Genomic DNA, 15,506 nt, shown 5'->3' with positions numbered 1-15,506 from the left:
CGGCAGGAAATGGCTGATTGAATCTGACTCTGCTTGTCCATTAGGCTCCTCTCCTGCATTACGCAAAGGCTATTGCTATTTTACTGAAGCAGAAGAATCTCTATATGTAAATGCAGGAGCAGTGCAAATGGACAAGTAGCAGGAGATTGAAAGTGATGTCAGGCATCTCCTGCTCCATCTCTACTGTGCTGCTTCCTCTTCAATGTCAGGACTGCTCGCATATGCAGAATTTGCATATGAAGGTAAAATAAAACTTTAAGGGCAGTTGTTGCGAGCGACTAATCTCCCCGAAATGCCATCCCACCGGCTAGAATGTAAATCGCATGTGGCATGGCATACGAGCTGCTGCGATGTCCAGAAGTCGCCCCAAAGTTGTCTTGAGAGGAAACTTCAGGCGACTTCGGGACATTGCAGCAACGTGTATGCCATCCCACAGGCAATTTACATTCTAGCCGGTGGGATGGCAATGAAGGTTTGTCGTGGGGAGACTAATCTCCCCCTGTGCCACTGCCCTTAACTATGGTAAATTCACTTGAAAATTCAGGGGCACCTCTAATAAATATATGTTGCAAGGCTGCACTGATAGCAATATAATTTAAATGCTATCAGTGCAGCACTTCTAGCTGGATTTTTACGTGTCCCTGAATTTAAGTGATCTAGTAACCCTGTTTCAAACTTAAGGGGGAAAAAACTTTTAAATGAAGGGAAAGATTTAACAGTAGAAAAGGGAGGTAAGTACTATAGCGGTGGGCAAGGGAAGGCAACTAAAAAACGGGCAATGCAGATGCTTTACAGAGAAATAAATATTCCAGATTGCTCATAAAACATTGGTATTGTGGCAAACAATCACTGAATCAGCAAGCAGGTAATGGAGGGGGGAGCCTTCAGTGTGGTGAAGTGGTTCAGCGTAGCTGAGGAACAGCAGAACTCTGTAAGGCAGTGATCCCCAACCAGTGGTTTGCGAGCATCATGTTGCTCTTAGTGCCCCCAAACCAGGTAGGTATTTTTGAATTTCTGGCTTGGAGGCAAGTTTTGGTTGAATAAAACAAGATTTACTACCAAATAAAACCTGTAAGCTGATAGTGTGCATAGAGGCTGCCTAATAGCCAATCACAGCCCTTATTTTGCTCCTCCATGAACCTCTATGATGCTTGTGTTGCTCTTTTTACATTTGACTGTGGCTCACAAGTAAGAAACATTGGGGACCCCTGCGGTAAGGAAAAGGCAGAGCTGATGTGACTTATTGCAAGAGCTGAACAGTATTTGACATTAATAGCACTCAAAGTTTGAAGCTTTAACCTTTTTTTTTTATAAAGACCTCCTACGTGTTATCCATTAGTTACTGGCCTGTTTCATAACCATAATTGTGGGGATGTTAAACTTGCAGCCAGTTGTGAATTATGGCATCTGTTTTGAAGTTTTGTTTAAACAGGAAGTTGCCGATATTTTGTGACCATTTTTTGCCGACTCCGACTCCAGGTACCCAAAATTGCCTCCGACTCCTCGACTCCGACTCCACAGCCCTGTACAGATATATGACCCATTATCCAGAATGCTTGGAACCATGGGCATTCCGGATAATGGGTCCTTCTGTAATTTGAATCTTCATACCTGAATCTTACTGAAAGTCAATAAAACATTAAGCCCAATAGGATTGTTTTGCCTCTAATAAGGATTAATTACATCTTAGTTAGGATCGAGTACAAGGAACTGTTTTATTACAGAGAAAAAGGAAATAAGGTTTTAAAAATCCAAAGTATTCGATTACAATGGAGTCTATGGGAGATGGGCTTTCTGTAATTTCGCAGCTTTCTTGACAATAGATTTCCGGGGTAATGGATCCCATACCTGTATATGCCGAGGTGCACAGTTACAATAGATGAACAAAAAATTATATTAAATTGGTACACCCTATTTATCCGGAAACCCATTATCCAGAAAGTTCCAAATTACAGAAAGTCCATCTCCCATAGACTCCATTTTAAACAAATAATTCTAATTTTTAGAAATTATTTCCTTTTTATATTCCTTTTATAATATAGCATTAAAATAGTACTATGTATGCAAATAAATTTTCTGCAGATATATTTATGGTTACTAATTGCAAAGGCTTCTGTACTGTGTGAGCATTAAAACAAAGCTGTCTATTAAATTGTGAAATAGTCACTATGTTCTGCATTATATCTGTATTTACTGTTTGTAAAGGCTGCTACATATTTTGCTCTATGGAGTTTGCAATAATTATTTAAACTTTTTATAATATTACCCTTGTGCTTCTATTTTTCAGATAAGCGCACTTTTATTCATGAAAAGATTTCCTCTATTATTAAAGAAACCTTTACTAATTTAATATCCAAATATCCTGAATATGAAAGCTGTGGTAGCTCATTAGTTGCGTTTGTGATTGAAAAAGGTATGCCTTTATCTTTTTTTTTTTTTTAAAAGGTTTTTATTTTGCATTTTCAGAAAAAACACAGAAATCAACATACATATAAAACTAATAAACATCATGTGGTTTTACATCATATTGCCTTGGTTTTATTTATACAATCGTGTATCTAGCATTCTTCCCACTTGGTCTGTTCTGGTTTGGGGGACTTTGTGACAGGGCTGGTCGCTAAGGCATGGGGGGTGAGGGCAGTTCAGGAGGTAGCATCTATCCAGCTTCTCCAGATTTTTTTCATATTTTTGGGGTCAACCCCGTGCAGTATATGTAATTTGGAATAGTGGTAGCAAGGTTCTGATTTAGATTTAGCCATCTATCTATTGTGGGGGGGGGACTGGGCCATCCAGTGCAGGAGTATGCATTTCCTGGCATAAAACAGTAGGCTACGGTAAAGGATTCTCATGTGGGCTGTCGGGGTAAGATCGTCAATTACCCCTAGTAGGCAGACCTTAGGTGTCAGAAGATTTGGAAGGGGGGTTTTTTCCCCGATATAGGCTGTTACTTGCGCCCAGTATGATTGAATTGACTGGCATTGCCAGATCAAGTGTAAATAGTTTGCCTCCGGGGCATTGCACTTAGGGCATTGGGATGAGTTGCGCCTATTCATGCGGTGTAACCTCGATGGGGTCAGGTGAAGTCTATGAATGATCCTGAATTGTACCAGTCTGTCTCTAGTTGAGACAAGATAATCCGTAGCTTCATCCCAGTTGTCATCATCTATCTCTGGGAAATCTCTTTGCCACATTGTTTGGGCCATTTTAAATGGGGATTTCACTGTCGAGAGGAGGAGCGCATATAGTATTGTGATAAGTTTTTTGCTTGAGGGGTTTCGGAGGGTTACCTCTATATTTGACGTGGATAGTTGTGGTATTGATCCCCCGAATTGTGCCTGGAGGGCATGGGAGAGTTGGAAGTAGGAGTACCATGGGAGCATTGTTTGGGATTGCGTATGCCTGTACTGGTCTCTGGGTAGTAGGGTTCCTCCTGGTATTATATCTCCTAATGTCTGGATTCCCCAATCCGGCCAGATTCTGTATGGTGCTATTTGCTTAAAGTGGAGGAGATGTGAGTTGGCCCAGAGTGGGAGCCCAGGGGAGAGGAGAGGGAGTTTCACATGGCATAGTTTTAATGCAGCTAGCCAGGCTTTGTATGGCGTAAGTATAATTGGGTGCGTTATTTTGAAGTCTGTTGGCTTGCGATACGGTATGTATGTTAGTGATTCTGTGGAGGTCGCTATTGTGGCCTGGAGGGGGAAATTAGGATTTGTGGGGTCTGGGTTCAGCCACCACTGAATATAGTATATTTGTGATGCCAGGTAGTATAGGAACCAGTGCGGCAGACCCAGTCCCCCTTCAGTGACTGGTGCCCTTAGTTTGTTCCTAGCAAATCTGGGTGTTTTGTTTGCCCATAGAAATGCTGTTTGTACAGCATCTAGGGTGGTAAAGAAGTGCTTGGGGATTGGGGTTGGAGAATTGTGGAAGATGTATAGGAATTTGGGGAGAAAAATCATTTTTATCAGGTTTACCCTGCCCCAGATGGTGAGGGGTAAGTTGGCCCATATTGTCATTTTTTCCTTCATAGATTTAAGTATTGGGTCAAGGTTGTTTGGGAGGAAGGCCTCTATGCTCCTGTGGACCACCACTCCGAGGTATTTAAATGAGCTTACCCAAGTAAGGGGGGTGCTAGGGAATCTGCTGGGGTCAATGCCATCGTCTATTGGGAATATACTGGATTTTTCCCAGTTTATTTTGAGGCCTGAGAAGATACCAAATTGATTTACCACTTGTAGTACTGTTTGGAGGGAGTTCCCTGGGTTGTCCAAATATAGCAGAACATCGTCTGCATAGAGAGATATGCGCTCCTCCACTCCTCCTATGTTTAGCCCTGTTATGCCCTGGGATTGTCTTATTTTGATGGCCAGGGGTTCTATGGCCAGGGCGAACAGCAACGGCGAGAGGGGGCAGCCTTGTCGTGTGCCTCTGGTTAGGCTGAATTCTGGTGATGTAAATCCGTTAACTCTGACTTTTGCTGTTGGTGATTGGTATAATAGTTTTACCCATTGTATAAACTGTTCACCCAGGCCATATCCCCCCAGGACCTCCCAGAGGTATGACCATTCCACCGAGTCAAAGGCTTTCGCTGCATCTAGTGACACCACAATGCGTGAGCCCTTGTTTAGGTGGTCAGCGTGTATGTTTGTGAATAGTCTGCGGATGTTTGTTGCTTTATTCGGCATAAATCCCGTTTGGTCTGGGTCGATTAGCTCTGCAATTATTTGTTTGAGTCTAATCGATAGAATTTTTGCAAAAATTTTTGCGTCTGTGTTGAGGAGTGATATGGGCCGATTTGACCCGCAGTTAAGGGGGTCCTTACCCTCTTTTGGGATAACAACTATCAGTGCACTGCTGAAGGAGGGAGGGAGTTGGTTCTGGTCCAACGCATTTACTAGGAGGTTAGTAGCTCAGAGGAGATTTTGTACCAGTCTGAGGGTAACCTGTCTGGTCCCGGGGTTTTCTGGGGTTGAAGGGAGGCTATAGCTTCTCTGACTTCCTCCAGGGTTATAGGTCTGTTTAGCTGCGTAGCACTGTATGAGGTTAATTTTGGCAGTGGTATATCTTTTATATATTTGGAGAGTTGGTCCAGTGTATAGTTAACTTTGGTGGTATATAATTGCTGATAAAATTGAGCAAATGCGTGTGCTATCTGGGAGGGGTCGGTGACGGGCCTTCCTGCAGGGGAGTTAATCCTAGGGATGGTGTTGGAGGGTGTTTGTGCCCTGGATAAATAGGCTAGAAGTTTCCCGTTCTTTTCCCCTTTGTCAAATGTTTTTTGGGTGGCATAGAGTAGTTTTTTTTGGGTCATTTTTGGTTCTGGTTTCTTCTAGAGCGGTTTGAGCCGCCCTGAAGTTGTGGAGGGTATCTGTTCCAGGGTTGGAGATATATGCTTTCTCTGTTTCACTAAGTTCCTGCTGCCTTCCTTCTAGTTCCTGGGCTGCTGCTTTCCTAGTTCCACTAATGTCTGATATTAGGGCACCCCTTAGCGTTACATGCCTCCCATAATGTAGCTGGTGTTGCTGTGTCTGGGTTAGTAGCCCAGAACTCTGTTAGGGAAGTATCATTTTGCTCTTTTACTGAGGTGTGGGTCAGCCACATGGGGCTGAGGCGCCACAGTTTTGTAGCTGGGTTTTGGGCATAGCTAAGCTGGATCAGGAGAGGGGAGTGATCTGACATCATTCTTGGTAAGTATTCTATTTTTGCCACCCGTGGAAGAAGGTCTGTGGATGCAAGTGCTAAGTCTATAAGTGATAGGGTGTTATGGGTTGCGGAGAAGCAGGAGTAGACTTGTTGGTTGGTGTGTTTCCATCGCCAAATATCTGTGAGGTTCATGGCTTGGACCCATTGGGGGAATTTGGAGTTCGTTTGGGGACCTGGGTGAAGTTTATCTAGGGAGGGGTCTAGTAAGGCATTGAAGTCGCCCATGAGAAGCATTGGGGCCGGGGGAAACAGGGCTATTTTGTTCATAATGGTGTCTAGAAGGTTGTGGTCAAATGGGGGGGTGATGTAAAGGTTTACCAGAGTAAGCGGTTGGTTGTAAATGGTGCAGCTAATCAGCACATAGCGACCATAGTGGTCTGTAGTAAGGTCGTTTAGGGCAAAATGTATACCTTTTCGGATCAGAACCGATGTACCTCTGGCATGGGAGGAGAAGGTGGAGTGGTAGGTGTGGGCTATCCACGGTCTCCTCAGTGCCATTAACCTTTGACCTATTAGATGGGTTTCCTGGAGTAATAGTATGTCAGGGGCATGCCTCTAAGTGGGGTCCCCATGTTTCGTTTGGGTTTTTTGTGTGGTGCTAGTTGGATACCTGTTTATGTAAAAGGCATTGTTATCTATTGTTTGACATTTCTGTAACCAGCATGAATAACAACTATATACATACCATAACTTTCCCATGTTCCCCTTCCCACCCAACCTGACCGAGAACTTGGCAGGTATTATTCCCATAACTAAATTAAGTATGATTGTGTTCACCAACGGGCGAACTTGCTACTATTTAGTAGTAAACAATAGTTGTGAGCTCCTATGGCACCTTCTGTATCGTTGTGGGCCATGGCGCTTTGGCTTATATGTGCGGCAATCAATGCGCATTGGGGAGGTGTGTGGGTATTGGGGGGTTGACCGTTCCCCTGTGGTTTTACCTCGGGCTTATTCTATCTGCCGGTGGGTCTCTGCGGTGGTTCCTCGTGTCCCCTGATACGGTTAGTCCAGGTGGGGCTGCTTGGTTGCAGGTGGCTTGTGGGGTGGATCAGATTTATAGGCCTGAGTCACTTGTGGGTAGATCTTTTCAGCTATAGTTCCTGGTGGAGCCTTTGGTTCTCTGGTATATTTCTCTGTCCCGAGTCTCTTAGCTAGGTCGAGTTGGTATGGGCTGGTGCCTTCTATTGTGTAGCTGACCATAGCCGTTGTGCGGTGGGGGTAACGTTCTTGGCTGTTGGGGTCGGATTGTTGTTTGGGTGTACCCCTTTTCTGTGCTGGCTGCTGTGGTGTGGTGGATGCTGTGCCTTTAGTGGAGGCATCGGAGTGGTTGGCTTGCGCTGTAATCTTTTAGCGTTGACGGTTAGGGCTAGCTCTTCGGGGGGGATCCCCTCGTGAGTCAAGCCAGTCGTTGGCCTCCTGTGGAGACGTGAAGAACAGCGTTTTCCCTTCTGCTTGCACTCTGTTTTGCTGGGTAGAGCATTCCATATTTATAGTTGGCTTCTCTTAGCCGTCGCTTGGTTGCAGTGAATGTGCCTCTTTGACGTTGCAGTTCTGCAGAATAATCTGGGTATGCTGATAAAGAATTGTGACAGGCTTGCTTTGGGGTAGGAGTCTCTTAGCCAGTTTTCAGCAAAGGTCACCGGGTCAGCTCCCTCAGCTCGTTCCGGTAGGCCTACTATGCGGACATTATTGCGTCTCTGCCTATTTTCATAGTTGTCAAGCTTGTCAGCATATGTTTTAAGTTTAGTCTCAAGTTGTATCAGGGCCGCGGGAAGCGGGTTGCAGGTATCTTCTAGTGTTGTAATTCTATTTTCTGTTTCTCTTACCCGTTCCCGGATATTTTGGAGGTTGGACCGTAGAAGGGAGAGATCCGTTTTCACCTCTTCCAGTTTTGTAGAGAGGGATGTCCGACAGTCTGTTATCGCATCTAGCAGTAGCTGTGTTGCTGTTTCTGGCTGTGGCTGCGGTGGGGAGTCTGGATCCCTTTCGCTAGCTTGATTGCTTTGGGAGCCGCCGCCATTTTGTGGAGCATGCCTTGCAAACTGTTCTAGTTTAGCAGCTGCTTCCGATTTGTTTCTTTAGGCTTTGCTTCCTCCCATTCTGTGAGGGGTGATTATTATAGTTGGGGCCAGCCGAGTTTAGCGATTGGTTCGGCTATTGCCGCTTTTTATCAGGATGTGGTGCCCGGAGCTCAAAAAGACACTTCTGCTCAGGTCGCCATGTTGGCCACGCCCCCATGCCTTTATCTTTTAACCACATAATTTGCTACCACTGGTTTATAATAAGTTTTGGGTACTGCTTCCATAATTTATTTTATATACCATATGCATAAATTATATATTATGTTCATAAACTGAAAAGTTTCTGTGCACTGTAAATCCTGTCTGGTGCAGTTAGTTGTGGGGAAGTAATAGCTCTGCATTCTTACTGCTGGGAGCAGATCAGGCAAGTTTTCAGAGGTACAAATGTGTCACAGCTGGTATACCAGCTAGCCTCATTCTGTTCTTCTGCCCTGGAGGCATTGCTCTACAATAGTTTATGCAGTCTGGCCTACCTCAAGCAAAGTAGGATGGCTGACAGACAGCACAGTGCAACTACAGGAAGCACTACACAGTATTTCAGCTGTGTCCAGCACTCAAAGAAAGTAACCTGCTTGGCCCTAGCCAGGTTAACAGTGGGCACATGTGAACCTGGACCTTGATCATGAACCCCTAGCAATGAAATAGTAATAAGCTTGGATATTGGATCTTTAGACTTTAGCAAGGAAACTATTCCATGCTTATGGGAAGTACTGCATGTAACCACAGTGGAGCTATATAAAAGTTACAGTTCCAAAAAAGGTAATTGCTACATACTCAGGCCATTATGTTTCTTGGTCAAGGAGATTTTTTGGCTGAACTTAAATCTTAGAAATGTAGTATTTGAAAACAGTTGTATTGGACATTTTTAATTCCCTGTTCCACAATTAAGCTATAAGATTGTGTGTCATTACCCTTGCAGTGACAAAAAAAAGAAAATAGGGGGGGGCACTCTGGAAATCCAAAAGACAGGCCATTTGAAAAGTTAAAAAGAATGTTATTATAGGAAGGTCATCTCCTATAGAGTTCAAGCAAATCTGTAATGTGTACATGCTGGTAAAGTACTGTTAATTTAGGACATTAAATACCATGCAATATATCACCTCAATCATTTTTACATTTAGTCTTCTAAATGCTTGTTGCTTATTCATAGTTTCTCCTTATCAGATACTTTTATAGGCAGTTGCTGCTTTTCTACAGTGGAAATAATGGAATGATGGACAAGTCCATATTTTGCACAGAACCTGCAACCAACCTTCTTGCTGTTAAACCAAATTTCAATATCTTCCTGTACATGAATCAGCTTCCAAAAGGAGCTGCTCAGACAAATCCCCAACTGTAAGTGTTAAAAATGTTATAGGGATTGCACTGAAATGAACTTACTATACGAAAGACGAAATGTAACATGAAACATAATTAAGATTTCCTACCGTTATATATACTTTTATGTGCCAGTTATCACAGGGCCTTCAGGCCATATCTGCTTTAGATACCACATTTTAGGTAGAAGCCGTTTAACCACCATTGTTTCCCTTATTACAGTAGAAATAAGAGCTTCCTTTGTGCCATAGGTCTTTCATTGCATCATTGTCCCAATCATGGTTTCTTATCCCTATCTCCACATGTAGAACTGTATGTTTATTTGTACAATTTCTTCTTTACAGCGTACCATTGTCTGTTACCTGTTGGTCGCCACCATGTTTTTTTTTTCACTTCCCCCTGACTTGATATGGCTTTCTTGTCTTTTCAAAGTGAGAAAAGTTTGGTGCACTTAAGGTGGCCACACACTTGGCGATTTGCGATCTTTTGTGCGACCATCGGTCGCACGAAAGATTGTTCAATCAGCCACTAACCGTTCAGGGCCGAAACGGCAGATAAGGAGGTAGAAACAATAGGATTTCTACCTCCTTCTGCCGATTCAGCCCTGAAGGCAGATTTTGCTCAGGCGCCTTCTATGGCGCCCGATCAAAATCTTTTAACCTGGCCGATCGGCGAGTCGACCAATATTAGCACTGTATGTAAGGGAATGGACTAAGATAACATCTAGATCAGTGGTTCTCAACCTTCCTAATGCCGCGACCCTTTAATATAGTTCCTCATGTTGTGGTGACCCCCAACCATAAAATTATTCCTAAGACCATCGGAAATATGTGTTTTCCGATGTTCTCAGGCGACCCCTGTGAAAGGGTTGTTCGACCCCCAAAGGGGTCCCGACCCACAGGTTGAGAACCGCTGATCTAGATGATCTAAACCCCAGCTTAGTTTTGTTCATTCCTACTCCAGAAATGGTGACACAGACAGGCCATCTATATAATAGGAAGATGAACTGCCTCTCTCTCCAAGGAAAGGCCTGTGTAAAATAATTTGGCAGCTGACCTCGCTTTTTGGAAATGAGAATTGTAGCCTAGAGTGAATTTGCTCTTTGCAGACCTCATCTGGTTTTTGCTATTCACCCTTCTTTAACTTGTTTAAATTTCTTTTAAAAAGGGACTGTACTGGTATATGATAACTAATGAGGTCTGTTGTAATAAAGTAATGGCATTGCATGAATGGAATGCTTTCTTATAGTATTGGGGTCCTGAATTTTCATGGCCATCTTTGTGTTTTCTCCCTCTGCCTACATGGGTTTTCTGGGTACTCCGATTTTGTCTTAATCAAAAACCAATACAGGCTTAGATTGTAAGCTCCATTTGGGCATCTTTGTAGAGTGATGTGTAAATACATTTCAAGACTAAAAACTGCCCCATGTACAAAAATATTCAATCTACTCCTTAACCAAGGTGACTCCTTGGGAGAAGAATCTATGGGTAATTATAGATAATAAATTAGTTGTTGCAAGCAATGCCAGTCAGCAGCAAGAAGGGTCTCTGTATAAAAGAGTGTAAGGTTCACAGGATCAGGGAGCAATTCTTTGCCTTTAGAAAGTACTTGAAATACCCCATCTACAATATGTCTTCAGAAAGGCAAATTGGAGAGGCTTCAGAATGGTGTTTTTTTTTTTCACCTTCCCCTAAATCAGTTAGCAGTTGGGCATGTTTGACTTGGACAAAAGGTTCTGTATGGAATGGCGTAGATTGTAGAATCTGTGGCACCTGAAGGTAAAGACGCACAGAGCTACTAGTAGCAGCTAGCAGAGGCAGTTTTCAGTATTGCCTATGGCAGGGTATTTTCTGGAGTTTAGTAGCCATAAAAAAGTAGCTGCTACTAGTAGCTGTGTGTCTTCATGTTACATTCATTGTACTCTTAATTCTTTGCTGATCCCTTTGGTGATAATTAAACACTACATTTGTTTCCCCTTTTAGGGCTCTGGCACACGGGGAGATTAGTCGCCCGCGACAAAACTCCCTGTTCGCGGGCGACTAATCTCCCCGATTTCCCGAAATCGCCGAAAAACACTTGTGAGGCTTTTTCGGCAATCTCGGGAAATCGCGCCGACGCGTGTGCCATCCCGCCGGCGACTTACATGTTCGCCGGTGGGATGGCGGGTCATGGCAACTCGGGGAGATTAGTCGCCAGCGAGCAGGGAGTTTTGTCGCGGGCGACTAATTTCCCCGTGTGCCAGAGCCCTTAGATGTCTCAGTCCACATTCTCTCTCTCTCTCTCTCTCTCTCTGCTCATGAACGGTCCGAAGGCGTCCGAATGCGTTTTTTCATAATGATCAGTATTTTTGCGACTTTTTCGTATGTCCCACGGTTTTTTCGTCGCCGTTGTGACTTTTTTGTATATTTTCCGCTACTTTTTTTGTTGCCGCAAAATACGATAAAGTCGCGGCGGTGACGAAAAAGTCGCGACAAATACGAAAAGTTGCGACGGGCGATGAAAAAGTCGCAAAATTTTCGTTTCCAATATGCTTTTTTCCCTTTCGGGATTCGGATTCGTGGATTAGTAAATCTGCCCCTAAGTCTTAATGTTTCAGTAGAAGGCAAAAATATCCCAGCAGCTTACTATTCAGGTGAAATAGTTCATAATCTATACAGCATGTCTTCTACTGATAAACTTACACGTTGGGAAGTTCTAGGTGTCCAAGGAGCACTTCTGAGCGTTTTCATACAGCCTGTGTACGTCAGCACTATTTTCGTTGGTAAGTTATGTTTTGGTACAGTACAGATAAACGCTGACATCATTTAAATTATATTGGCCCCTAGTAAAGTAACATTATCTAAATACAGGTATCGGACCCTTTATCCGGAAACCCGTTATCCAGAAAGCTCCGAATTACGGAAAGCCTGTCTCCCATAGACTCCATTTTAATCAAATAATTCAGAATTTTAAAACTGATTTCCTTTTTCTCTGTGGTAATAAAACAGTACCTTGTAATTGATCCCAACTAAGATATAAATAATCCTTATTGGATGCAAAACAATCCTATTGGGGTTAATTAATGTTTTATTAATTTTTTAGTAGACTTAAAGTATGGAGATCCAAATTACAGAAAGACCCCTTATCTGGAATACCCTTGGTCCTGAGCATTCTGGATAACGGGTCCTATACCTGTATAACATTATGTGAACAGGTCACACACAGCGAATGGGTTATATACTGTTTTATTCTTTAGTTAAATATAATTATAGAATAAAAAAGGGTTGTATATTTTATCATTAGTGAACTGTATAACGGCCCCCAGAAAAGGTTGCACTTTAGTTTGTTTCTATGCATTTTTGGGTCATAATCTTTTTGGTGGAGCTCCAAATTAGAGTACGGTAGAAAAACTGTCAATTGTTCGGATAATTCCCATGGGTGTTAATGGCATAGTTACCATCCCATGTGTTTAACCAATCACGGACTGCAAATTTTAATAGATTTAATAGTTTTTTTATGTATTTTTTATAAGTGCAGGTATGGGACCTTTTATCCAGAGTGCTTGGGACCTTGGGTTTTCCAGATAAGGGGTCTTTAAATAATTTTTGCAGATTTAAGGTACAGAGCTCCAAATTATGGAAACATTAAATAACCTATATGATAACCGAGAAAAGGGAAATTTGTTTTAACGTTCTAATTGTTTGCCTAAAGTCTGAAGTCTATGGGAGATGGACTTCCAAAATTTGATTTTTTTTTTGGATAACAGGTTTCCAGAAAATGGATCCCATACCTGTATATAAATCTTCGCTTAAAACTAACTTGTAGTAGATATATATATATATATATATATATATATATATTCACAGTATTGCATTAAAGGAGAAGGAAAGTCAAAATCTATTAAGCACACTATTAAATAGTACTACTATTGCTGAGTAAAAACGCTATATTTCTAGCTTGCCTAATGAAAGATTTACAGAGATACACTGCTACATTCTACATACTTGTTTCAGTGAACGGCGCCGCCATCTTTAACATGGCCGCCGCCGGCTTCTACGTTCACTGTGCCTCTCTCTCCTCAGCAACTGTCTGGAGCTGCATCCCCCTTGCCTCTCCCCCCTACCAGCACTGCTCGTGTCCCCCTTGCCTCTCCCCCCTACCAGCACTGCTCGTGTCCCCTTTGCCTCTCCCCGCTACCTGCACCTCTCGTGTCCCCCTTGCCTCTCCCCCCTACCGGCACCGCTCGTGTCCCCCTTGCCTCTTCCCCCTACCGGCACCGCTCGTGTCCCCTTTGCCTCTCCCCGCTACCTGCACCACTCGTGTCCCCTTTGCCTCTCCCCGCTACCTGCACTGCTCGTGTCCCCCTTGCCTCTCCCCCCTTCCGGCACCGCTCGTGTCCCCCTTGCCTCTCCCCGCTACCTGCACCGCTCGTGTCCCCCTTGCCTCTCCCCGCTACCTGCACCGCTCGTGTCCCCCTTGCCTCTCCCCGCTACCTGCACCGCTCGTGTCCCCCTTGCCTCTCCCCGCTACCTGCACCGCTCGTGTCCCCCTTGCCTCTCCCCGCTACCTGCACCGCTCGTGTCCCCCTTGCCTCTCCCCCCTTCCGGCACCGCTCGTGTCCCCTTGCCTCTCCCCGCTACCTGCACCGCTCGTGTCCCCCTTGCCTCTCCCCCCTTCCGGCACCGCTCGTGTCCCCCTTGCCTCTCCCCCCTACCTGCACCGCTCGTGTCCCCCTTGCCTCTCCCCCCTACTGGCACCGCTCGTGTCCCCCTTGCCTCTCCCCCTACCGGCACCGCTCATGTCCCCCTTGCCTCTCCCCCCTACCGGCACCGCTCGTGTCCCCCTTGCCTCTCCCCCCTTCCGGCACTGCTTGTGTCCCCTTGACTGTGTCTCATGCTGCCGCTGCCGACGCTAGGGGGAGCCTCCTGTTTCTGCGCATGCGCCACCTATAGTCCTGGAGTTTGGGGATAAGCGATGCATTATGGGAATCTTCTCTACACTGCTCAGCGGGTTTTTTTCCTGTTTGGCTTCTGATCTTCTGAACAGGTGAAATATGGGGAGACTTAAGGGCACTATTGAGACAACTGAAGGTATGCCTGCATTTTGAGATTAACTCTTTACTAGCCTTTCCTTCTCCTTTAATGATTTATATTTTGTTTTGTTACCAGTTTCATTCTGTTTTATATGTTTAGGCAATGCAGCTTGTTCAGCTACCAGAGGATTAGAAATTCTTTGTTTAAACAGCAAGTTCCCAGGACTGGGAACCGAAACCATACAATCAATCCTTTATAAAATGATATGGAATTTTAATGACCACACTGATATTTAAGCATACTCCATTAAGTTTTTTGGTTTTTTTTAAGTATTCTTTATTTTAAAACACTTAAATGGGCGATACAGAAGGCAAGAAGGGGAGGGTGTCAAAAAGATTAGTATGTACGATAGGCACATACTCCATTAAGTTTAATTACAATGTGATTGTCTAGATTTTTAAAAAAATTTCTTGACATGATGGCCCTGCCAGCTGTGTATCTCCTATTTGCTGCTGCTGCTGCTGCTGCTAAGGGTCTTCCAAATTGCCCACTGGCTGCTGCTCTGTGTCTTCTGATTCTTTCTCAGCTGGCTCCGAATGAAGAGTAAAAAATGGTCCTCATCTTCCTCTGCGCTTTCCTCTGTAGGATTTACATATGCGTCCTGTAATGATCCATAAGAAATAGTTACATTTCATGGCATCAATACAAAACAAATTATTTGTAACATTTATATTTATATTTTTTAGACTACAATCAACTTATGAGGTTTTCTAGCTAAAAGGTAGTGATTTAGTTCTACTGATATCAAGGCTAGCCCCTGCACTTACGGTATGTCCCTCTTGTCTCACTTCCCTGCTGCTAATGGAAAACATATCTAACAGCCATACAGGGAACACATACACTCTGACTGGAACTACTGCAAATGCTTATAGTTTAACCAGCAGGCTAGTGATTACAAAAGGAAATTAAAAAGAGGACTTCTCCTGTATAACTAATAGAAGTGCAAGGAGAGAGAACCAACCTGCTGGTAAAAGTTCTTGCAGGGCTAAAGTGGTGCTACTGCCTAATATTAACTTGTAGCTATTAGGGTTTTAAAGAATCAGTAGCACGAACCTATGTGTAATGTAAAGTTGCACATGTTGCTGAAAAAGCTAATAGATAATAGTTTGTTAAAATGACGCTGTAGTTGCTAGAAGTTTAAATTAAATAGAAGCAAAATAAATGCCTGTGTTGACTTTTTCCATAACCGATTTGGTTGGATATTTTAATTTAGACCATACTGTCCAGTTACTTGGAAATGTGTGGTAAGTTGGGTGATCTCCTGACAGGAAGCCCCTCTTCAATTTCATCTTGAACAAAATGGAATTAAAAAGTTGTCATATATGTGTAAGGC

At 43.6% G+C, this 15,506-nt stretch overlaps 1 protein-coding gene and 1 long non-coding RNA gene across 13 annotated transcripts in view; one reads left to right on the top strand and one right to left on the bottom strand.

The window, feature by feature from the left end:
* Positions 1-15,506, top strand: part of LOC101734304 (transmembrane protein KIAA1109-like) — a 126,344-nt gene that overhangs the window by 85,681 nt on the left and 25,157 nt on the right. For all 12 annotated transcript variants that reach the window (XM_031902606.1, XM_031902604.1, XM_031902633.1 and 9 more), the window contains 2 exons: positions 2,288-2,413; positions 8,949-9,119. In XM_031902606.1, the coding sequence (XP_031758466.1) occupies positions 8,995-9,119 (125 nt within the window). In that variant the 5' untranslated portion in view covers positions 2,288-2,413; positions 8,949-8,994. The remainder of the gene's footprint in view (positions 1-2,287; positions 2,414-8,948; positions 9,120-15,506) is intronic.
* LOC116410961 overlaps positions 1-15,506 on the bottom strand; it is a 54,013-nt gene that overhangs the window by 37,552 nt on the left and 955 nt on the right. The window lies entirely within an intron of this gene.

This window comes from Xenopus tropicalis, chromosome 1 (assembly GCF_000004195.4).
Source record: "Xenopus tropicalis strain Nigerian chromosome 1, UCB_Xtro_10.0, whole genome shotgun sequence".
Taxonomy (NCBI): Eukaryota; Metazoa; Chordata; class Amphibia; order Anura; family Pipidae; genus Xenopus; species Xenopus tropicalis.
This window is presented reverse-complemented; position numbering and strand designations above follow the sequence as displayed.